This window comes from Anabrus simplex, chromosome 3 (assembly GCF_040414725.1).
Source record: "Anabrus simplex isolate iqAnaSimp1 chromosome 3, ASM4041472v1, whole genome shotgun sequence".
Lineage (NCBI taxonomy): Eukaryota > Metazoa > Arthropoda > Insecta > Orthoptera > Tettigoniidae > Anabrus > Anabrus simplex.
Genome location: NC_090267.1, coordinates 170,583,465 through 170,609,489, shown reverse-complemented (window position 1 = coordinate 170,609,489; position 26,025 = coordinate 170,583,465). Strand labels below are relative to the sequence as shown.

Genomic DNA, 26,025 nt, shown 5'->3' with positions numbered 1-26,025 from the left:
CGAGCTCACAGCAAAGCGCTTCTAACCGCACGGCCAACTCGCCCGGTTCGTTGATATTAGGTCTATCAAAAGGTTGTATATCGCAAACGTTTAAAAATATGCTATTTCCGTTCCGTTATGCTATGTACGTATTTATCGTACGACGGATTAAACGCAGATTGTTACGAAAGATTGGAGTTTTAGTCCAAGTCCCATGGGACATGTCGTGCATGTCACTTCAAGGTAGGTAACGGGAAAAAACTAAAGAACCATTTTACTCTTTCCGGTAGGGCAGATATTAAGGGCGGTATCATCAAGGACAGAGTGCCTTGCATGTGGCCAGGGATACAGTATGCAATCTGAGAACCAAGGAGAATTTCGCACAATTTCGGATCAGGAACTCTACCCTACAATGAATTCGGAAATCATCCTCATTCTCTGTCGAATTTGTTCAGCTTCATCATATTTTCGTTACTGCCCCGCGCTGTCGTGAGAAAATATCATTTTAATATGTCGTAATAAACTTCTGTATGGAGCCATGTTACTTTGCATAAATTCCTGAAGGAAATACGTAATCCACTGCAAACTCCCGTGCGGATCACGGGTACAATAAATAATAATAATAATAATAATAATAATAATAATAATAATAATAATAATAATAATAATATAGACAAGGACTATGAGTGGGAAGAAAGTGGTCGGTGCCTTAAGAAGAAGAAGAATATTATTGTACAGGAATTATTAGTATTATTTTAAAATTATAATCCTGGCCACATCTACTGTGTGGAGTCATTTTGATTTGGTGGAATTTAAGCATCCTGCTTCTGAATTTAGACGGTCCGTTCTACTGTAATTGATGTCAGAGAAATCAGAACACTACAAGGCGACCTATGCTCGAATGTTAATGAATTTTTGTTGGATAAACACTGAATGAGTCCCCAAATATCTCTTACATGCCAACATCGGATTGAGTGTCGAATTAACTTTATTTCGCCATCCTATCATCCAAATTATTCTGGCGGATTTGAACATGAGGTATGGAGTAAGGAGGCAAACACTCTACCAGTGAGACACGCAGAGTTATTATTATTATTATTATTATTATTATTATTATTATTATTATTATTATTATTATTATTATTATTATTATTATTATTATTTGCTAGTTGCTTTACGTCGCACCGACACGGATAGGTCTTATGGTGACGATGGGACAGGAAAGGCCTAGGAATGGGAAGGAAGCGGCCGTGGCCTTAAGTAAGGTACAGCATTTGCCTGGTGTGAAAATGGAAAACCACGGAAAACCATCTTCAGGGATGCCGACAGTGGGGTTCGAACCCACTATTTCCCGGATGCGAGCTCACAGCTGCGCGCTCCTATCCGCACGGCCAGTTCGCCTGGTATTATTATTATTATTATTATTATTATTATTATTATTATTATTATTATTATTATTATTATTAATATTAATATTATTATTACTGTATTCGAGAAGATCTTCATGGATATATGGAACTAATGGTTAACTTCGAAGACGTTCTTGTTGATGCCGTAAAAATTAAACCTGTGATATTTTATGTGACTCTCAATATCATGATCATATTCACGGGACCTCCTGTTTTACGTTGATGAAAATTTTCATTTCAAATCTACCCCACCCACCGGCTGTGATTAAAACTATGACCAGGTGAAGGATATATCAAGATGTCAGTCAGCTTTCTCACCGCCTTGTTTGTACAACTTGATGTCCTTCTACAGCTCCATTCGATTCTAGAAATTGTCCTTTTATGAAATAATGGCAATCAATATCCACTCGTATATACAGTTATATAAAAGGAGAATCTTATATAAACTTGCCAGGACACGAGATCCAATCAAATCTGTCTCTCGAATGACAGAATATTTTCGGCTAATCTCGAATTTCCCTTTCCATGAGTTAATTTAGTTTTTATTTGACTAATAGCAGCGACCGTGGACTTAGTTAAGGTATGACCACATCATTTGCCTGGTGTGACAATGACAACCACAGAAAACATCTCCCAAATGCAAGTTTGCAGCAACTCAGCGCTAACCAAGTAGCCAGCTTGCTTGGTGTAAATTTTCAGTTGGGTAGAAACCGAGTAAGAAGTTTCTTAAGCACTGATAACATTTTTCTCGTCGCCATAAGACCTATCTGTGTCGGTGCGACGTAAAGCCCCTAGCAAAAAAAAAAAACAAACCATTTTCCCACAATGTGGTCGCGAAAAATCTGTTTTAGTGTGAAGCTAACGTTAATAATGACAAAAAAGAAACACAATGCAACACAAAAACGATACCGAACACACGGACATGTAACAGTAGTAACCTGTTTGATTTACAAGTAACTAATCTCATTTTGTTCCGTATTGAAGATACAATAAGTAAGTTCTTTCTTGAATAAAATTACTGTGTCCACCTATTCAATACAATTATATTTTGTAGTGATTAAATTCTACATGAAATAAAAACACTAGTTAGGGACACGTTTCGCGCTAGTTTTGGGCATCTTCAGCCTAATATTAATCTTAAGGTCAAGTCTTAAATCTATTTACATTGGAACTTAATACTAAACTTAATATCAAATACTAAATGCAATGGTCTTATGCTTATTACATATTTACATAGTTTACAATATGTACATTAACTAAATGTCAGAATTTATGAACAAGGAAGCACTAAATAATTATTTTACAATGACTAGAAGACGTTTGAGACGTTTGGATGAAAGTTTATGCAAATGTGTACGTATTGGCTAGAGATTAATCACAGCGTGAATTGGGGTATCTCCAACTGTTTGACTAGAGATTGATCAAAGCGTGAATTGGGGCTTCTCAAACTGTTCATTTTATTGTTTTGAAATCTAATATGAGCGTACATATGAAACTGGTCTAGTGAGTGCGGAGTAACGTGTGTAGCTCTTAATGCAATCTACAAAGTCAGCTACACCATACGTTATCTTCAATAGATAAATCACAAGTGGTCTCTATTTTTACTTTTCATCAAAAAGCAGCGTATACGGACAAATATCGCAAAATTACTTCAAAATGTCATAAAACTGAACCACTAGAGGAAACTGATTCACACCAATTCACGCTGTGAAATTTAATTTTATTCAAGAAAGAATTTACTTAACCTATTTGATGTTTACAATCTGAAATGCTGTGAATACTCCAATTACTACTTTTGCACAAGGCAGTCATAATGAGGTAGTTGTACGCGGAAGACATAAGAGCATTGGAGCATAACACATAACATGAAGTTTTCAGCCATTTAAAAGTACACAGGAGACAGGCCAAGAAAAATCAGACATCAACCCAAGCACGGGTAGTCTTAACTTTAGTCCTCAGCAGTGTATTGTATATTAAGGATCGTTAATCATTTTCCTCTAGTGGTTCAGTTTTATGATATTTTGAAGTAATTTTGCGATATTTGTCCGTATACGCTGCTTTTTGATGAAGAGTAAAACTAGAGACCACTGAAGCATTTCTTGTGATTTATCTATTGAAGATAACATATGGTGAAGCTGACATTCTTTGTAGATTGCATTAAGAACTACACATGTTACTCCGCACTCACTAGACCACTATCATATGTACGTTCATATTAGACTTCAAAACAATAAAATGAACAGGTACAATATTCTATTGGACTGTACGACCACATCACGTGAATATGTACAGTATTAACAACTGTACTGTTGATAAAGGTGACAATATAGGATATCAGGTGTTTCTGTCCAGGTAGTTTTATACTGAGGAACTTTTATCCCTTTATTTTTAACTTGCTTTACGTCGCACCGGCACAGATAGGTCTTATGGCGACGATGGGATTGGAAAGGCCTGTGATTGGGAAGGAAGCGGCCGTGGCCTTGATTAAGGTACAGCCGCAGCATTTGCCTGGTGTGAAAATGGGAAACCAAGGGAAACCATCTTCAGGGCTGCCGACATTGGGGTTCGAACCCACTATCTCCCGGATGCAAGCTCACAGCAGAGCGCCCCTAACCGTACGGCCAACACAAGGCTAATGCTGGGGCTGTTCCTTAATTAAGGCCATGGCCGTTTCCTTCCAACTCTTAGGCCTTTTCCTATCTCATTGTCGCAGTAAGACCTATCTGTGTTGGTGAGACGTAGAGCCACTAACAAAAACAAACTTTCGTCCGTCCTGTAATGTACATTCTTTTTACTTCTTTACAAATATTCGTCAGCTTCGTGTCGGTAGGTTTACTAGCACGTAAAAACTCTTGCGGGACTAAATTCCCGCACCTCGCCGTCTCCGAAAACCGTTAAGGTAGCTAGTGGGACGTAAAGCCAATAACATTATTCTTTACAAAAAAAATCATAAGTAGTTATTTTGTCTGTCGTGAGAGTTCATTCCATAGCAGAGCAAATCGAATATAGATGCCAATTTTTATCTGACGCTGTTTTTGCGAGTGGAGGGAAAAGGGACACACCTCGATCTCTTTGAGCGGGACGTAGTTCAGCTGTAAGCGGTTGCTATCGTATATGGTAAAACAAATACACTGAAATGTGATTTAATTACGTTGATAGAGTATGTGTTCAAAGTGTGTACCATCACGTGCCAAACATTGGGGGTGACATTTTTGAAGGTTATCGAACATTTTAATGAACAAAGGTTGTTGTAAGGGCACAAAGATGATGTTACCTTCTCGCATAATTAGCAATATATTGTAGATGGGTCATCTGACTTGAACATTAATTTTTTTTCAACGTGCCCTACATATAGGCATCTAGGGCCATATTACAGGGAGCAGGAAGGCTACGGAAGTGGAGTTCACGAGAAATTAGGTGATATCCGAAATGTCATTGCAGAAGGGTGACTCTCCCGTAGTGAGCGCTGCAGCCCCATGAGCAACACTCGGCTGCAATACTACAATCGAGTTCACTCATCTATTTATATTAGTCTCTAAGTAATTTGAATGAGGCATGCATCAAACATCCGCCGAACAGACTTGAGGTGTGTCTGTTCAAAAAGTTGTATTTCCACTTCATATTATTTTAATTTAAAAATTTAGTATTTCGTCCACATGTATTGCAGTATTTGAATACCATCGAATATCATGAGCAATCCACAACAGAAATAATATTAATATTAATAATAATAATAATAATAATAATAATAATAATAATAATAATAATAATAATAATAATAATAATTTATTTTGGCAAAGAGAAGGATTAGTAAGAAGAAGAAGAAGAAGAAGAAGAAAATGAAACTGGAAGAGGGAAATAATGATGAAGAGGAAGTAGGAGGAGGAGGTGTTTTCTTATTGTTTTTGTTGCTTGTTGTTTAAAGGGGCGTAACATCTAGGTCATCGGCCAGATGTGTTCTCAGGTCAAAAGTTGATGATTCAAGCATGTTTACCTAGTGTTTCGACACAGGGATGGTTTTCCGTGGTTTCCCATTTTCACACCAGGCAAATGCTGGGGCTGTACCTTAATTAAGGCCACGGCCGCTTCCTTCCAACTCCTTGTCCTTTCCTATCCCATCGTCGCGATAAGACCTATCTGTGTCGGTGCGACGTAAAGCCCCTAGCAAAAAAAAAAATCGACACAGGGATGTTTAAAAGCTGAGTAGCTGCACATGCTTCTGACGTCCACTGGTAAGATATCCCATTGTCGGGCTGATTTCGCGTAGATTGTTGTTCTGTGTACACGAGGGGACAAACACGTGGTGCTGCAAAATGGGGTATTGTTGTTATGGCCTGTGGGGAGGAGTTTGATGCAATCAAGGAGACGTTTTAAGAAGCAAAGAGTGTGAAGTGTGCGTCGTTCTTGCAGGCGACGTCACCCGAGCCGCGTGTACGGCGGTGTGCCACGTTCAGCGTAATGACGCCCACAGATACATCTTACACAAGCATTCTGAGCATGCTGTAATTTACTTCCCCATTATATTCCTAGGTTGTTGTAAACTATATCGCAATAATCAAAATGAGCTAATGCGAGTGATTCAATAAGAATTTTTGTTAGTTTAAAAGGGAAAATATGTAATTCCTTAAAAGTAGTACCATACCCGATCGTGGGTACGTTTCATATCCCTTTTATTATACGTCTCTTTGCGTTTTTCCACAAATTTCTTAGGGTGGAAATAGCGCCTTTAGAATAGACACTCTTCACTTACCACTCAAACCAAGTTTCAGCTATCTGTTATTTATTACTATTAATTATTTATTTATTTTCCACAAATTGTAGATACAATTCAGGGATGGTGAATGGAGAAAGGGCATAGCCCTACATACACGAAGTTGCCTCCTTATTAAATCGCTCCTCGTTCTGTATTTCAACTTCATCTATTCTAACGCCCTACGCCGTATGATCCAAGATAATGTACCACGATTGCAGAAATCAACACAACATGAAATTCACAATTTATCGAACTATTATGAATGAAAATCCACATCTTGTTTCCAGTCTTTCGACAGCGTCAGGAATGGAATGAAGCCCCGATCTAGCGGCGAGGATAAGAATTGTGCCGAAGCCTGGCGTACTCCTCTGGGACAATAATTAATGACTGACAGATGAAATGAAATGATATTGGATAGTGTTCCTGGAATGAACGTTCTAGAGAACCAAGAATAAAAGCCGTGAGGATTCGTCGTGCTGACCACACGATACCTTGTAATTTGCAGGCCTTCGGGCTGAGCAGTATCCCCCTGTGGGTGAGGGTGGTAGAATAACACCCACGGTATCCCCTGCCTCTCGTAAGAGGCGACCAAGAGGGGCCCCAGGGGCTCTGAACTTTGGAGCGTGGGTTGGCTGCCACGGGGCCCTTAGCTGAGTCCTGGCATTGCTTCCACTTACTTCTGCCAGGCTCCTCACTTTCATCTATCCTATCCGACCTCTCTTGGTCAACTCTTGTTCTTTTCCGACCCCGACGCTATTAGGTTTGCGAGGGCTAGGGAGTCTTTCATTTTCACGTCCTTCGTGGCCCTTGTCTTCCTTTGGCCGATACCTTCATTTTTCGAAGTGTCGCGTCCCTTCCATTTCTTCCCTCTGATTAGTGTTGTATAGAGGATGGTTGCCTAGTTGTACTTCCTCTTAAAACAATAATCACCATCACCACCACCACTGAGCAGTAGTCGCTTGGTAGGCCGTGGCCCTTAAATGCTGTTGCACCACGGGGTTTGGTTTGTTTCCTGGAATGAAAGATGACTGGCGAAACCGGAGTACGCGGAGAAAAACCAGTCCCGTCTCCAGTTTGTCGAGCACATATCTCACATAGAAGGACCGAGATTAGATCCACGTATCCTAGTGGTGAGAGGCCGGCGTGCTGCCGCCTGAGACGCGAAGTCTCTAGGCTATTATGTGTAATAAATAGCTCGTTGCTAGGAAAATGTGGACAGCAAATGAGCAATAATTTCAGTGTCGTTAGTGTAGCCGTATACCGTATAATGCTTTAGGCAGTGTAATCACTAAAACCCGGATTTTCATGCAGTAACAGGTTAGATTGAAAACTAATTTGGTTAGTAGGAAATGCCGGCCACCCGCTCTTCCATAATGTAGAAAGAGAAACATAAATTATAGGGGTTCTGAAGCGCCGTATCCCTAATGTTTATGCAAACCCCATAGCATAATCGTTGTGAAGGTAGACTATACTTGCTTCTCGCTTCAGTAAGTTTGCATTCAAACCTATTAGTGCATAAAATTCCGGGCTCTAGTAATCACCTGTAAGTATCCCGGATACGAAAGTTTGTCGACTTGCTCATTACTTCTTTGAATTGCTTGCTTCGAGATAGGATGACATAATCACATATACCCTGTAATTAATCTGAGAGACATAAGCTTTCTGATGATGAAAGACAAAGTGCTTAAGTGTTTACGTGTATTACAGTAGCTCTATAAACTAAATCGCAAACTTTCACTTTATAAAATTAGTATGGATATAATAGGTTAAAACTCAAAAGATTGCTGTATACCACGGGTTCTTGATAATTGAGTGACATCGATACTGGCTTTTCACCAAAGCCGCCGTGATTAGAATCCTGGCTATTTGTGGTGTTGGTGATCACTTTTTAAGAGATATAACAACTGCACAACCATTCTGTCCTAATAATAATCAGAGGAACAAATATGGAAGAGGACCAACGCTTGTAAGAATAAGGTATCGGCAAAAGAAAGATGGATGTGGATTCTCGAAATGAAAGTCACGTCCCCTGTGGTTTGGATTCCATGTAAAACTGGAGGTGTTTTGGTTATAATTACATCAACAGTTACCTACTACTACAAACTTGCTTTTGAAATATTCCACTAATTCGGAAACATTTGCAACAAATGTTCTCCATTAAAGGTTTCTGGCACATTGTTGGAACGGTCAGACTTGGTTTCAGAGGATCACGGGTACGATTCTCGACTAGAACAGCGATTTTGGGCACGTCCAGTTGATTCATCTGATTCGGGGACTGGGTACTCGTGTTTGTCTCAATACACAACCCCTCGTCAACACACCACACTACCAATCACCAGAGAAACACACTAACAAGGTAAGAAGAGTGAGCGTTATATGCTACGTAACTGTTAACTTGCAATCAAGAGATGGTGGGTTCAAACCCCACCATCTACAATTCTGAAGTTGGTTTTCTGTGGTTTCCTATTTAATACCAGGTAAAGGATAGGACATAACCTTTAGAAAAATCCATAGCCATTTTTTTCGCAGCCCAGCATTTAGCATTTATTATCGTCACGAAATGCTTCCTGAATTAGTGCGACGTTAATTAAATTCCGCACAGAGTAGTACGGAATAGAGAATACATCCTTCGACATAGAGCTGATGTCATGGAGGGAGTTTGGCAGTAAAACAGGAGACAGAACGCATCCGCAAGCCCACAAAGTTGTGAGAAAAGCAGTGAAGAAGAACGTTCCCCAAGATAGATGAACAGTATCGCTCGATTTTTACTAAACTTCTAAAATTAACTCAGCAATTTTTATCCACACATGAGAAACGTATAAATACTGAAAACCCAGCCATAGTAAACTTGTTTTTATACACTACTCTGTACTAAAATGTTCCATCTGGCCTTAAAAATGTCTTCTGGTGAACTTAGGACTACAGTATACTGTATGTATTGTACCCTTTGTACATCGGTATATGGGTCCAATATGTGTGTATCTTTTTCTTCCTGGGGTTTTCCCAATTACTTGAAGTCGACACTCTGTGTTGGTGGAGGGTAGTTTTATGTCCGGAAACGCCGACCCTATGTGTAGGGATGTGTTCACTATTGTATGTTATGTGGTGGGTGGTCGCGTAATGTGTTTTATGTAAATAAAAATGTATATTTAGACGAACAAAAACACCCATCTCCCGAGCTAGTAGAATTAATCAAATGCGGATAAAATCTACACCGCGGCCGAAAATTTAAGCTGGGGCCCTCTGAATCGAAGACCATTACGCTGAGCATTCAGCCAAGGAGCTGGGTGTACAGTATATATGTATGTATCCCGAAGGATTGTTGAATCTCAAACAGCTCGACCACCGGCTGTGCGAGGTGTACAAGGAAAATAGGAGTGAAATATTTTCCCGCTGATTCCCTCACTGATCCAGAAGGTGCTATTACATGTCAGTCTTCCAAGTCGAATGAAATGCACACATCAATCGGTCCTGTGAACGACACTTCCACTCCATTCATAACAACAACTTGACACATGAGGAATGGTGTCACTCGAATTTCTCGTTTCTCAGTCATTGTCAAAGCCTAGGATCTGACTGACACAGATCAGTGAAAGCAATTTGTAGTGATAATAGAAGATACAGTACACTTTTAACAGTATGTCTCATCAGAAACTGATCTGGGCTACGACTTATGAATAATTTTACATGGGTTACTACCAGGCAGTTATTGGGTTATTCTTCCCTGGAACCAATGTACACTACTCCAGTTTCATCACCAACTTGCTGGATAATAATTATGACGTGTGACCTCCGGTGAGGCTTTGTGCATTTCTTTCAAATCGACGGCCTAGGTGACCCGCGCATCTACTGGATGGAGTCTATCTAGAATGAAATCTGAAGTTAAAGACGGCACACACGCCCAGTCCCAGAAGTGTTAACCAAAGAAAGTTAAAATCCCCAACACGGCCAGGAATCGAATCCACGACCCCTTGGACAGAAGTATATCATGTTAATCAGCTTGCCACGAAGGCGGATACAGCTTAGTTGCAGACCTGTCACTGTCTGCTAATTGGACTGTACATCACTGAATTAAGTATGTTGTGCTACTGTCGTTCCTCGCACTGGGACATGTACATTACGACACCACTGCTACCCAGAGGAGATTAGCACATTCCTGGCTTCCAATACCTGCACTAATAAGTCATTACAGTGATCTATAGCACCGTTAGTGTTACAAGCTTGGCTACGTAATGCTCAACAGTGACTGAACTATTATATGCCATGTTTGGATTAAAACTCTCATAGGATCACAAGATTGATGAAGGTGTCACCTATTTATAGATCATTAAGAATATGCTTTATTTATCATACTTGAACTTATTACCGTTCAAATTAACTCGATAAAATAAAGGGACTATCACTGGATTTGAGGGACTGTTTTTAACATCATGATGTAAGATACTCCGTTCATAATAGACTAGCGTTAGGTGGCCGTGCACTTTTCTACACGTACACATCACAACGAGTACCAACTTTTAATTTTCTTTGATCTAGAAATACCTCATTAATTCATGTCTATTTTCGTGTTTATACATATCTTCATGTAATGCTACTCTTCAACTTTCATGCACTGGTATAGCTGACTCAGTTAATGTGCTGTAACTAAAGAGCACAAAATAATTAAGAAGACAGACAAAATGCAACAAACCCGGTACAGTATATATGATCCCTTATATCACTTAGGTACGAGATATAGTAGATAATAGAAAATAATGTCTACGGCTCTATTCAATAGTGCTACAATTTTCGTTTTTCAATTTGATTTACGTCGCACCGACACAGATACGTCTTATGCCTAGTTTACACGATGTCAGTTAAAGACAACTGTCGCATCGCTGGCCAGTCCATTTGAACGAGAACCCGTTCACACGAGGAAGCTTTTGCCAGGCCAGTAGATGACGGGAAATGGCTGAATGTGCAGCGCTTGTAGTATCCCGTGAGGAATTAGATTTATTTTGTAATTACATGTGCCGGGAATTCATTGCTCAGTCATGCAAAGTTTTGACCTCAGTTACACCGCATCCTTGAATGTTAATTTTATCGGTAATCTCAGAAACTGCCGCTTGACGAGCATTTTTGTCTTCGTACAGGTCTTCATGCTGGTCCCACAAACATGATCGTTCCCTATACAGCTCAACGAATTTTACGTTAGTATCGTCACCCTACTTTGGAGCCATAATTACGCGAACTTCTTACAAATAATTTAAAAATTAAAGTATTTAAATTATCAAGACCACGCAGACGGCTGCACCTCGCGGTTGACACAAGCGAACTGGCACAAAATAAATAATAGTACACAGCTACTCGCCTGTGACGTTCACGTGGTGCCAACTGTCCCGACAACACTGAGCTCCGGATGGTTGGGGTTGCAACTGAGCACAGTTGGATGTCCTCAGTCTACCCCTGGAGACAATCGATTGACTGGGCAATTGCGAGGGAAATTGCCTAGACAAGTGGACCGAAGTGTTCACACGTAGACAATAATTGTAAGCCAGTCAATTGTCTTCTGACAATTGTCTCATCAACTGGCGTCGTATAAACTAGGCATTATGGCGACGATGGGATAGGAAAGGGCTGGGATCGGGAAGAAAGCGACCGTGACCTTAATAAAGGTACAGCCCCAGATGCCTGGTGTGACAAAGAGAAACCAAGGAAAACCATCTTCAAGGCTGTCGACAGTGGCGTTCGAACCCACTACCTCCCTAATGCAAGCTCACAGCTGCGCGACACTAACCGCACGGCCACCTCTATCTAAATCTAAATTTGTCATTTTTAAATACTTGTATCCTTAGAACCCAAATTCTATGTATCTTCATTGTAAAAAAGCTGCGAGTGGTCTTCCGTCAATCAATCAATCAATCAATCAATCAATCAATCAATCAATCAATCAATCAATCAATCAATCAATCAATCAATCAATCAATCAATCAATCAATCAATCAATCAATCAATCAATCAATCAATCAATCAATCAATCAATCAATCAATCAATCAATCAATCAATCAATCAATCAATCAATCAGTCAGTCAGTCAGTCTGCATTTAGGGCAATCGCCCAGGTGGCAATTCCCTGTCAATCGTTCACCCACATTTTTAAAATATATTTTCAAACAACTGTACATCAATTTGCCTATTATCTTTAGAAATAAGGCTTACACCTTTGACAGGGCCTCTCAAACGCCCAAAATCTCACGCGCGCAAACCGAGGTGGCAGAGGTTCTGTGCACCGTGCATCGGCCCGACTCTGCTCAGTTCGGCTCGGCTCGGACCAGCGTTTTGTCCCGGGGCGATTCGGCTATGCTCGGCTCAACTCGGCTCGAATGGTAAAGCGCTACAGAGCAAGTGAGGAAGGGGGAGACAGGCGTAGGGAAAGAGAGAGACAGCGCTATTGTTCAAAATCGAGGAGTGGGATGTCTGCAACCTGGTCAGCCTAACGAAGTTGTGTCTTGCACCTTGCGCCGCACAATGCACCGGTTCATGCACCCTGCGGGGCCCTGACCTAGAATTCCATATGTTCTCATCTTTAAATTTCTCTTAGCTTAAGAATTATTATTTCATCAGTATAATACTCACCCTATTATCATTCCTAAGCCGACTCTACGATAAATACTCCAGTTCCGTGAGAAAATTTCCGCCTCTCTAATACCACTTCTGAACCGTAGTTCAATTTATATTAAAACATCGGTAAATATATTAAATTACTTAATTCTAATTCCTTCTTTACAAAACTTCTACAGTTTAACGCTAACAATTTTATGCCATCCTTACTTGACTTTCTCTATTGGCACCACCGCTCCCATGTCCACCCTGTTTCCCTGAAATCAGCAATTCGACAGACGTGAGTTGTTTACAAACTGTAAAAGATAATACGTTTTAGCTCTAGTGCAAAATTCATTCAACAGAATTCATAAGTACATACGAGAAAACCCTTTCCTGTATATTTTGGCACGTACTTGATACATTACTTATTTACCTTTATTTTCATTGGGGACATAAGGGACTTAACTATGTGTTTAATAATAATAATAATAATAATAATAATAATAATAATAATAATAATAATAATAATAATAATAATTGTTACGGGTATCTGTGGAACGCAGAGGGGTTAAGGAAGGCGCCGGGGTGAATGGGTCTATCTACAGTATCAAGAATTGAATTAAAATTGTAAAAGGTTATATTTTTATTTTAGAACTTCAAACTTAAAATTCTTTTTCATGACATTATTAAAGGTACAAGTAGCAATCATTAAACAAGGTTGGAAAAAATCCAAGATACAGAACCTTAACACTTTGGGCCTTAAGCCCCCAGTTTTACAGTTTCGGAGATACCGGATCCAGTTTACACAATTTAAGTTCAAAATTGGGAACCATTAAGTCAAAGGCAGAAATCCCCCAAATGAAGAGCACTTGCTCCCAAAATTACAATATCTAGCCTTCCAGAGGCACTCTTTACAATTACAAAACTTGAAAAAGAGCTAACAGGCTCTCCGTTTCTTTCAGCCTCCTCGAGGCAACCTCAAAAATCTTACACTCTCTCGCCATCCATGGCCCAACTTACAATTTGAAACAGGGGTATCTCGTACCCAACCTATAGGGCCTTTGCGGAAAAGGTCAGGTTAAGTAAATGGCCCGAAACACAAACTGAATGGAGGCGTATACTTGCACTCCTATATATGAACACTAAAACAACCTAAGGGGCTCTAGGCCGATGAAACAGGGATTATTCCCAAACTACTGAGGTGACTCGTATAGAAATTACTTTAACACATTACAGTAGGAAAAACAGTTAGAGAAAAACGTAGTCACCCCAAACCAAGATGAAGGGGAGCTCTAGATGGTAATTCACTTTCTATCCCCGATTTACAGTTAAAGATTTAGTGAAGGTTTTACATTAACCGGAAGAAAGTTACATTTTAGAAAAGCTTGTTACATAACTAAATAGTCGGACCTTTCCCTCAGGTTAAACTGCGGAGGTAGCAAGAAAGAATAAAGTTATGTGGCCATTACCTTGTAGATGTTCTGGTTGCCGACAAAAGAGGCCACCCGCCTCCCGCTTAAGCACACACACTCTGTAAGACGACGATCGATTGGCCAAGAAACGTGAAAAGCCGCAGTTTATAAACCCTCAGGGAAGATTCGAGATCATTCAAGACTAAACTAGCTACACCCTCTCAATCTTATTGGTAGATTTTAAAATTAACACTCAGAATCGAACAAGAAGTCTATGATAGGCGGAAAATTAAATACAGAAATTAGTGATTGGCTAGATTCAAAACTGGCGGAAATAAAAAAGAAATATTGCCAACCCAAAAATAAATGAACATCAATCATTTACAAAAACTTAGAAATACAAAACTTCTTTAAATTATAAGTTCTTTCACTTTGCACCAGGGTGCATGATCATAGTTTTTTGTAGTGTCATGTGTGGAAAAATGTCCAAACTTCTTGATGAATGGCAAACAAAACACGGAGAAATTTACTCAGTTTAGGTAACTGCACAATAACAAAATTACTTCATATTTCTGTGGTGATATCTTCTGAGTAAAGTTCTAAGTTGGTGTAGTTTCAGTTTTACTGTTTTACCAATAGAAGAGTTCATTTAGGCGCTGAATATGAATGCGTGGCTTTGGGGTGTACCTCCCGGTACATTAATAATAATAATAATAATAATAATAATAATAATAATAATAATAATAATAATAATAATAATAATAATGGGTTTACAGCCCGCTAAAAACATTTTTCCTAGACGCCGTGATGCCGAGAATTTTTACCCCGCTAGAGTTTAGTTCCTTTACTTGCCAGTAAATTTACATTCATAAGTTGGACGTATCTGAGTACGTTTAAATTCCACTACAGACCCAGAATGGAAACTGCTATCTTAGGCTCAGAAAGCCAGCGTTCCAACATCCCAGCCACTCATTTCTCAAATGGCGTGAAACAGTGTAGGTTAGTGTGTGCATCAACAGAGCATGTCAGGAACACACATGGCATATATCTTCGAAATGTCAGCACCGTTCCTACAATGGGCTTGATGAAATTATTCATGAATTGATGTAATATACCGATACAGTTCCATAAGGATAATCTCCAACTCTCGAGGAGTTGTAGAAGGTAGAACCCCAGCTGCAATACCCCTGACAAGTGCATCCCAGACTTATTCAGATTTATGCCTCACGAGCTGCCGGAAACTGCGTTCCCTCGATCCCTTCTGCTCATCTTTGTTATTAAATAGTCGAACTTCAAGAGGACGAACATTATCATCCAGAAACGAATCACAAGCATACATCATGACATTAGATCATAATCTCGTCTCTTTACCTTAGTGTTATCGAATTTTCTTTTTGGACGACTTGGAGATCCGTACAGGATTTCCTTTAGTACTGCTTCCTACCGCTATGATTCAATGTTCAGTGTCTACGGGCTCTTCACTGTATTACTACCAAGCCTAAGTACAAATCGGTCACTTTCCAGAAATAGACTACGGACATTTTGAGGAAACAGCCTACGTTTTGATACTGTTTGAAGACCTCCTTACAATATTGCATTGTCTTCGGTCGCCTATTCGAACAGGAAATAAAGGTCGCCCGTTGCTGTACAGGGTCTCTCAAATAAACTAAAACGGAACCCACGGTGTGTGTACTCTGCGCTACGGCAGCAGTCTCAGCCGGCGCGGCCGCCCTGCTTTAAGCGTGTATACAATCTTATATGAAATCCTACCTTATAAAAGATGCCGGAAGTGTTGTCCTTCCTGGGTTATACAGGCATTGTACCTGGTAACCACATTCTGCTGACACGAGTGAGTTCTGCCCCTGTAATGTTTCTGATTTCATTCTTAATGTTTTCTTTCAGTTCCTGCAATGTGTGAGAATTTGACCGATGTACTTCTTCTTTCATTTTACCACAAGTAAAAATCACATACACTGTTAGATCTGGAGAACGAGGGGGAAATAGACCAGCACTGATCATTAAAGCCTGGATTTTTATGCAGTAACAGGTTAGATTGCAAACTAATTTGGTTGGTAGGAAGTGTCGGCCACCCGCTTTTCCATAATGTAGTAAGAGTTACATAAATTATAGGGGTTCTGAGGGGCCGTACCCCTATGCTTATGCAAACCCCATAGCACAGTCGTTGTGAAGGTAGATTATGCACGCTACTCACTTCAGTAAGTTTGCATTTTAACCTATTAATGCATCAAAATCCGGGCTCTACTGATCACTCTGTCCGCAAACACTTTCGAGATTGTAAGAAGGGAATCTTCTTCTCTATGAATAGGGGCTGAATCTTGTTGAAACCATCTAAGCGATTCTTCTTCCGTTAACTGATGGCTAAATGGCGTCAAAATACCATCTTAGTACCTGTCTGCAATTACTTTCGCCTCGAAAACAATTAGGCCCAATTATTCGTCTTGTACTAACAGCACACCAAACACCAATCATCCTATCATAGTGAGGGACTTCAGAAACAACATTAGGATTTTCTGCACGCCAATAGCGACGGTCATGATTGTTCACACGACCACTAAGATGAAACCAGAACTTTAACATACGAAAATACGGTGTTGCAATGATAACTGTCTTACCATGTTAACAGCTGAGTTTCAGACTGGCGACTGATGCTTGCCAGGTCGAACACGTTCAGGCTGCTTGCAAGGTCAAGAATTGCCCGCGCCTCTCAAATTGGAGCTTACGTATCGGAGAGTAAAAGCACCGCTTCGACGATCTTAGTTTGTATGAGAGACCCTGTAGTCGTTGACCTCCTTAACTCCTCCTTCTTCGAACATTTCCTGCTGTCCTAAAATCAGGTACAAGTGATGTAAAATACACTATGGGGCATTCTAATGGTAGCATTCGCCTCCCACTGAGTCTTTCCAGCTTCCGTAGTATCCTATTCTCCGGACATTCACTGGCCAAGAAGGTAGCGAGAATGCTCCTTGGTACAAAGAGGTGGAACAATGGCAGGCGGCTACTCGGCATGGAGAAATAAAGGCTAACATAGGAATGAACTCGATTGATGAAGCTCTACGCATTAACTGGGTTCGGTAGTGAGGTTATGTGAGGCGAGTAGAGGAGGACAAGTTACCTAGGAGAATCACTGACTCAGCCGTAAAAGAAGTAGAGGGAGACCGAAGCGACGATGGTTAGACTCAGTTTCTGATCATTTAAATAAGAGGTATGGAAATAAACGGGGCCACAGAGCTAGTTACAAACAGAGGACTGTGGCGGCAGTTAGTAAATTCACAGGGGCTTGCAGACTGATTACTGCAAGGCATAAGAGTCTATTATGAAGACGTACTTACGTATGTATGTATATGCCGAGCTCGATAGCTGCAGTCGCTTAAGTGCGGCCAGTATCCAGTATTCGGGAGATAGTAGGTTCGAACCCCACTGTCGGCAGCCCTGAAAATGGTTTTCCGTGGTTTCCCATTTTCACACCAGGCAAATGCTGGGGCTGTACCTTAATTAAGGCCATGGCCGCTTCCTTCCCACTCTTAGCCCTTTCCTGTCCCATCGTCGCCGTAAGACCTATCTGTGTCGGTGCGACGTAAAACAACTACTGTAGCATGTATGTATGTATGTATGTATGTATGTATCTGCAGTATGTATTACATAGGGTGGTTGTTTAAGGAATGGTATTTTCAGCATATCTCGTTATTAATTAAATTATCATTGGTTCCTATCCCGATCCCCTTTATCCTGGCCTGTTAGTATTGGACAGCATATTTCGTACACCCTGTATATTCATCACTTTTGTCGGTTCTTTGTTTTTCTGCGTCCCATATTACTACCAGTACCCCCTTCCAGAATGGCAATAAGATAAGTATGGGCGTACTTACCTTGTCTTCATTATCATTCTTTCTCACCTCTATATATCAATATTGCTCAGTGATTTGGTTTGTTTTCTGTTGGCAGAACGACGACAAGTGTTCAGTGGCAAATTCTCAAGTACCGTTGAATCCTGCGGACGACGCCACTTCCCACGGCTCTGGCCTCACCGAGCAGGAGCCAGAGAGAGGCAACTGGACGGGCCGATTCGACTTCCTACTCTCATTGCTAGGATACAGTGTAGGGCTCGGCAACGTCTGGAGGTTCCCCTACCTCTGCTACAACAACGGCGGGGGTGAGTACACCTGTACAACATTTCTCCTTGCTGTGTTCTGTACAAGGAACTGATCTCTATTTCAGTGATTAAGCTAGCAGTTTTAAACGTGCCATCCCATTAAAAACCAGGGCTGTTTCCAGGAGAAATACATTGGTGACTCTAAATGACCATTTATTTATTTTATTCGTTTCGACCCTTAGGATCTCGAGTGATTGTTCATCAAAGGTTCGTTCTTCCCAATACCGCTTTATTCTTCATTCCTATTTAGCTCCGCCTAAACCTCCAATTACATGGAATAATTAGCTAAATACCAGTGCTTCACTATGGTTTTAAACTGAAAATTATTATTCAAATTTTACATTTTGGAGAATCGACTTTCGGCTGAGCCTGTAAAATACACCCTTAGTTCGTACATCAAACGGCTTCCGGAGAAATATCAATTAATTTTTGATTTAACACTAATTTGAACCCCGCACAGAAGAATTGGAATGTTTAAAACACTATCTTATTTAAAATCTAGGACATAAAAGCGACCAACCTGTGAAATTTTGATTTTGTACATCGAACAGTAATGGAGGAATGATTGCTTTTTTAGGGGGTGAATGATTTTAAATATTTAAAACTTCTACGATGTAGAAGACCACCCTTCATGTAAAATTTTAAGTACTTGCCTAAAACGATTTCGGAAGAAAGGATGTTGTGCTTTTGAGTGTCAACCACCATCTAAACTCCTTAGGAGAAAAATATTTTGAAGTATACGATATTTTACACCTAGTACATATAACGAACCTTTCCGTAAAATTACAAATGGTTTTGGAGGGATGGATAATTTCGTTTCCGGAGCTAACCCATTTAACACTGTAGGTACGGAACGTTAAAAAATACAGTGGCGGAAGAAAATTACCAAACACAATGAAATACGGACTGTAGAATACGGAAATATTGGCAATATATTTGTCGAGGTAACATATTTAATTGATTAATGGTACAAGACTACGGGTTAATATCCGCGCTAGGAAAGTCATCGCAAATACGTCATGCTGGTCCATTAATAGCCGGTCTAATCACCGGAATGTTGAATTCAGGCATGCACTGTGTCGTACAGGTACTAGATGTCAGCTTGTGCGATGGAGTTTCATGCCTGTTGCACTTGGTCGGTCAATAAATGGACGGTTAATGCCGGTTGTGAATGACGCTGGAGTTGTCGTCCAATGATATCCCAGACTTGTTCGTTTGGGGACGGATTGGAGGATCGAGTAGGCCAAGACAACATGTCAACACTCTGTAGAGCACTTTGGGTTACAACAGCGGCATGGGGGCATGCATTATCCTGTTGGAAAACACCCCTAGGAATGCTGTTCATGAATGGCAGCACAACAGGTTGAATCACCAGACGGACGTACACATCTGCAGTCAGGGTCATGAACGCTGCAGAGTACACCGTACTTCAGACCGTGGAGTTACCTTTCGGTCCAGCGAAACAATGATCTCAATTTCACACAAATCCTCAATCATTTAATAATATGTTGACACTTTTTCTTATAGCAGACAGAGTTTTAAAACCATATCAAGAATTTGTAGATGTTCAGGATACTAGTCATAATTTGCAACTCTGAGTCCAGTGCGTCTACGCTTTTTTCTCCCATCTTTATTTGTATTTGTTAAAAGCTCCAACCTTGTCCACATAGACTATTCAACGAAAGTATTATCAAGCTTGTCTGCATAATTCAGTGCTATTTATTTATTTATTTATTTATTTATTTATTTATTTATTTATTTATTTATTTATTTATTTATTTATTTACAAAATGGCGAAGTTAGGGCTCTTGGCCCTCCCTTACACTTAACCACATGCAGTTTTTTTACGATTTTACAGCATTAATTTAAAATATCACGATAATCAATTACAGTTAATTGAGATACCACCATTATATCAGATAAGGTGAAATAATATAACAGTCAATGAAGAATACTATTGATCAAAAGGAGTATAGGATAAATAGTAGATAAACAATAACATAAAAGTAAAATGAAATGGCTTATGGCTTTTAGTGGCGGGAGTGTCCAAGGACAAGTTCGGCTTGCCAGATGCAGGTCTTTTGATTTGACGCCCGTAGGCGACCCACGCGTCGTGATGAGGATGAAATTATGATCAAGACGACACATACACCCAGCCCCAGTGCCAGCAGAATTAACCAATTATGGTTAAAATTCCCGACCCTGCCGGGAATCGAACCCGGGACTCCTGTGGCCAAAGGCCAGCACGCTAACCATTTAGCCATGGAGCCGGACAACCAAAAAGTAAAAAATTAGTAACTAAAAATGTATGTACTGATCAGTTTAAAGTAAAACGTATTCTAATATGAGACAAAATGAAAATAACTGATTCTTAATATGTTACAATCTGGGTTCGCTAAAGCCAAGAGTAAAAACGTAAACGTAATTTTATAACACGATATTTTTCTTTCTTTCCACATCATTCACAATGAAATTCATTCAAATCAACCGTATGTACTCTGGAGGAATTTACGGTAGGCTGTTTCAAACGTCCTAGACGAGCAAGACTTTTTAATATCCACCGGGAACATATTCCATAACGTCGAAGTAGTGGTCAGGAATGAATGGCTGTAGGTGTTTGTTTGATGCGGTGCTATTTCAAGTAGTGATCTGGAACGAGTATTAATTTCGTGGAAAGAAGAAAGAATCCTGAAATTAGACGATAGATAGGCGGGGAATTTTGTAGAAAACAACTGGTAAATGAGATTCATTTGGTGCGTTTTTCTATGGTCGTTTAAACGTGACATTCCTAACGTTTCGTAGTATGGTGTTATATGGGCATCGTCCCGCTCCATGGCTAAATGATTAGTGTGCTGGCCTTTGGTCACAGGGGTCGCGCATTCGATTCCCGGCAGGGTCGGGAATTTTGACCTTAATTGGCTAATTTCAATGGCACGGGGATTGAGTGTGTGTGTGTCGTCTTCATCATCAGTTCATCCTCATAACGACGCGCAGGTCACCTACGGGACTCAAATGAAAAGACCTTCAGCTGGCGAGCCGAACATCTCCTCGGACACTCCCGGCACTAAAAGCCATACACCATTCAATTTAATTTAATATGAGCATCAAGTTGGAGCTGGAAGATATTTCGAATGCAAGAGTGTACTCAAGCTAGAGGTAGTATTTCACTCAACTCGTGAAGAAATTCAGTAAAAGCCCACTCCATTAAGAGACACACCCCTACTCAGTACTTGTTAAGGAACATTTGGATGTCACCATGGTCTTTCATCACCCCGGAATATGTCAGTATAACATATTTCAGTCCTGAGGCCGTACCTGCAACTCGAGGGAAGAAGTGGTACGGTTTGCTAAGAAAACCCGTCTCCGTATGAAGCTCATCCCACCATACAGTCACATACCTTGATTACAATGTCCTGTCTCAAACAGGTTATTTTCTTCAAATCGTCCTCGACAATCAGTCAATTTTTCCAGGTATGGTGATATGGTTTCTTTAATAGGACTCCTTTTCTCTGTATAAATGTATCGTGTGCTTGTTATGTCCGAGTATCGAGATAAATCTCAATGACTGAGAGCTCTCACCGAGACCTAAAATAGCTGTCCTGACACACATAACAGTAGGTCAAGGGTTTTTCCAAATACCGATAATCGATCTTCAGCCTCTCAGTGAACTGTTCAGTGACATCGATGAGGGCCAGGATATACTGGAGTTCAGTTCTGAGCGTGAGCTACGCCACCTAGTGAATTTTATCTACTCTCAAGAGGAAAATCTTCGAAAATAATGCTTGTGACTCCATGTTACTGCTGTTTATTAAATCATTTTTGTAACGCTATCATCTGCGATGACATCTTGGCTCAACACTCGGATCATTTATCACAATACCGGACCCATAGGGAACATGTAGATTCTCCCAAAGGCGACCGAGTTCCCAGTCATTTTGAAATGAGCAGTCACTTCCCAGTACTTCCAATTCCATGTTAGATTGTAAGTCTAATGATTTTCTTGTTCTTCTTTTTCGTTAACCTTAATAATCCACAGCTGATGAGCCTCTGCCATATTTCTCCAAACATTCCTGTCTACAATCACTTGATACCAGTGTGTTCCAGCTGACCGATTGATATCATGTAGCCACTTCATCTGGATTCTTCCAGCATTGCTCTTACATTCCCATAGCCTCCAGTGAACAATCCTAGAGGTCCTTCTGTCAGGGTATTTTCAAAAGACATGTCTTATTTACAGCCATTTTAATTTAGCAGGTGTGTACGGGAAGTCTGTCACATGTGTTTTTCTTTAAATTCTTGTGAATTGATGTTGTTCCTGATTATCTTACCCGTCATGCATACTCCGTTGCTTGTTGACTGGACTGTAGTTAGCGAACACTTGCCTCTGCTAGAGACACAGTTTCTTGATCACAAGCTGTTACTACAGAACACACATACTTCGTGCAGCTTCATGGCTGAGTTGTCAGCGTCTTCACCTTCCAGCCTCAGAATAATGGTTTCTATTCTTGGCTGGCTTTGGGATTTTAATCGTGAACAATAAATTAACTCCCTTTGCCCGGGAATTGGATGTTTGTTCTGTCCCTAACATTCCTACAACTCATAGACCACACACATGTCTTCCTTCTAATAAAATAACCCGCAGATTCTCGTACGCAGCAGACCCCACCCTCCGTCGTCGACGGGTCTACCTTACAAGGACTGCAACAGGCTAGCAGTAGCCACACGAAATTTCTATGTAAATTGAGGACGTGGAACAGAGTCGTTCATGTGAATCTAAGTAATTAGACATACATACATACATACATACATACATACGTACATACATACATCCATGGCCTAGATTGAATACCTCGTATCTCAAAAAAGTTCTTCCTATCCATTATTTCCCTTAAGACTGGTCACGCCTCCCAGCAACATTTAGATATGCAGTCCTTCGGAACAATGTTCGTTGGGTTTATTTTCCTATGCTAATGCGTAAAGGAAAATGAACCTTATAAAAACTACACTCTAGGAGTTTGTAATACGTCATGCAGACATACTTTCCTATAGTACGGTACGGTAAGGTTCATTTTCCTTCACACGTCGGCATAGGAATAAAAAACATAATGAACATTTTTCTGATGGACTGCATATTCATGTATGGCTGGGAGGCGTAACCAGTCTTAAGGGAAATAATGGATAGGAAGAACTTTGTGAGATACGAGGTTTTCATTCTAGGCCATCGACATACATTTTCATTTTAGACTATTGTACCTTTATCGAGCAAGTGACCGTGCGGTTAGGGTTACGCAGCTATGAATTTGCATTTGGGAGGTAGTGGGTTTGAACCCCACTGTCAGCAGCCCTAAGGATGGTTTCTCGTGTTTTCCCCTTTTCACACCAGGCAAATGCTGGAACTGTACCTTAAGGCCACGATCGCTCCTTTCCCAGTCCTTGTCCTTTTTCTCTCCCATCGTTGCCATAAGATCTATCTGTGTCGAAGCAAATCGTAAAAGAAATAGTATGCCTTTCAGCATTCAGTGTGTAAACCTCTGTGAATTAAGTAAGCACTTCCACTATCCTCTACCTGCAACAAACTCTTTTAGTTTCGCGATTTTTATTATTGTCATGAAAACTGCCGTCTTGGTCTCCCTCTAATACTCTTACCGAGACCATTATTCTCCTATGTAGCCTATCCTCCTCCATTTACCTCACATGAACCGACTACCGAAACAGCTCCATCCATCGATTTTATTCATAACTTAGCCCTTATCTTCTCCATTCCGCGTCCCCTTCTACCAGTATTCCCAAATGTCGGTGACACACATAATGCCCGCTAATTTAACGTCTCTCACTTATGAATTAGACGACCAGCAATTTTCAACAACTTCTTAGCCACTGAAATTAACGGAGATCAATATATTATACTTGTTAGATCCTACTCCATTATTAAATATCCAATATAGGTCGATTATAAAAGTGATAGAGACTGTACCGGGCGGTACACCTCCACTCCGCTAATTTAAAATGTGCACCAGTTGAAACTCCTCTGCTGGAGGAAGTCTGAACTTTATCTACGCTATTAATTCTCTACTTTCTCAGAAGATGTCACCACGTGGAAAATTTTGAGTTTTTGAACTGTGTCATTTTGATGTGGTTTTGTTTCACTTGAAGTAAGAAGTGTGAACTTTCTCTTCTAGAGGACACTACTGAAGATCAACAATAGTGCAACCTAGTGCGGAGTCAAAGAACTATTTTGTTGGAGAAATTTTTATTTCAAATGTTTGTCTTTGCTAAAAAAAATTTCAGTTATTGTTTAAGTTGGCTGTATACCCCTCTCTTTCCCCTTGTTTTGCATTTAACCAATCCTGAATTTCTTTGAGTTATTTCCGACCAATCCGATGTATCTTCCCCCAACTTGGATATGTTTCTGTACCCGAGCCAATAAAAAGTTTGTGGGAGGGTGTTTTCATTCCCCTAACGCCTAGAACCTTCCGCGAGAGGATATAAACTGCTGATTTTAGGGTCTCCGGGCCACTTCTGTTCCATCTTTCAGTGTATAAAGTACATAGCAGGAGGCGGGAAGCGCCTCTTTCCTCGGCAGCGGTTATCAATAAGGTAATGGCCGATTAATAAATTCTTTCTTTGCTAGCTCAGCAGTTTAACTCTCGGGGCGGGTGCGAAGCGTTCCTCCATGTAACCTTTTCCTAAAATGTAACGATCTTTTCTTCTATTCTCTTTTAAGCTACATACTGGGATAAAGAGTGCTAACCCTCTCGAGCTCCCACTCTTATTGTTTTGAGGTGAACTTATTTTTCTCAACCTATTTCTTCGATAACGTAAAACAAATTGTTCTTTTCTTAAGTCACCTCTTTAGCATGGGATTAGCCCTTGTATTAACGGCCTAGTGCCAAGTAGGTCTTAATCAAAGTGTATTAGGAGTGCAAGCTCGCTTCCTCTCAAATTGTTATTTTAGAGGTCATTTAATTAACCTGCTTTTCATTTAATAGACCTCAGTAGATTGGGTATTTTACCCCTGTGTTTATGTCCGTTGAGGACAACTTGAAGGTGGAGTTTGGTGTGGCCTGGGAGAGGCTTAAATTTTGAGAGCGAGTGGCTCTTTTGAAAATTGAGTGTTGTACGCCTCGTGGAGGCTTTTCAGTGTAATTTGGAGCAAGGGTTCCTAGGCATGAATGGAGTTTTCTGCCCCTCTGTTGAAACTTGTGTTTGGGGTAAAACTGAGCTGATTGCCCAAGCAGTGTAAAGTCAGGGCGCGAAGCCCAATTCCTGTAAATATTGTAACTACCCTTTTTGATTTGCTACTTTGTACCTGCCATGCTTGTTATTTCTTTGTTTTGAAAAGAAAATATAACCTTGTTAAATTTTAAATTAATTTTGCTTTCGTAGCTGGAGACCTATTCACACCCGCACCTTCTTTCACCTCTACCTACCACGGAAAACTCCGTAACAAGTGGTAGCAGAGCGTGGTTGAATGGGTCTCAATTTAGCCCCTTTTGACGGCTAAACATTGTTTGTTCCGAACTCTAACTATTTTCCCAGTTGCTGGAATTTTTTCAAAATTGTTCTGTCACCATGCCCGGCCCTCGCGATGTTCTCCATCTTAACTATTTGCGCAAGGAGGAGTTGATCTATGAATTGACTATTAGAAATGTACAATCTGGAGGCACGGTTGCAGTAGACACAAACAAGCTTAGAGAGTCCCTAGATTTGCCCATTTCC

General features: G+C 40.4%; 1 protein-coding gene across 1 annotated transcript in view; it reads left to right on the top strand.

Annotated features, from left to right (window-relative positions):
* The window catches only part of GlyT (Glycine transporter), a 778,762-nt gene that overhangs the window by 95,657 nt on the left and 657,080 nt on the right, over positions 1 to 26,025 (top strand). Inside the window, exon 2 of the mRNA XM_067143829.2 lies at positions 18,099 to 18,306. Within this exon, the coding sequence (XP_066999930.1) occupies positions 18,099 to 18,306 (208 nt within the window). The remainder of the gene's footprint in view (positions 1 to 18,098; positions 18,307 to 26,025) is intronic.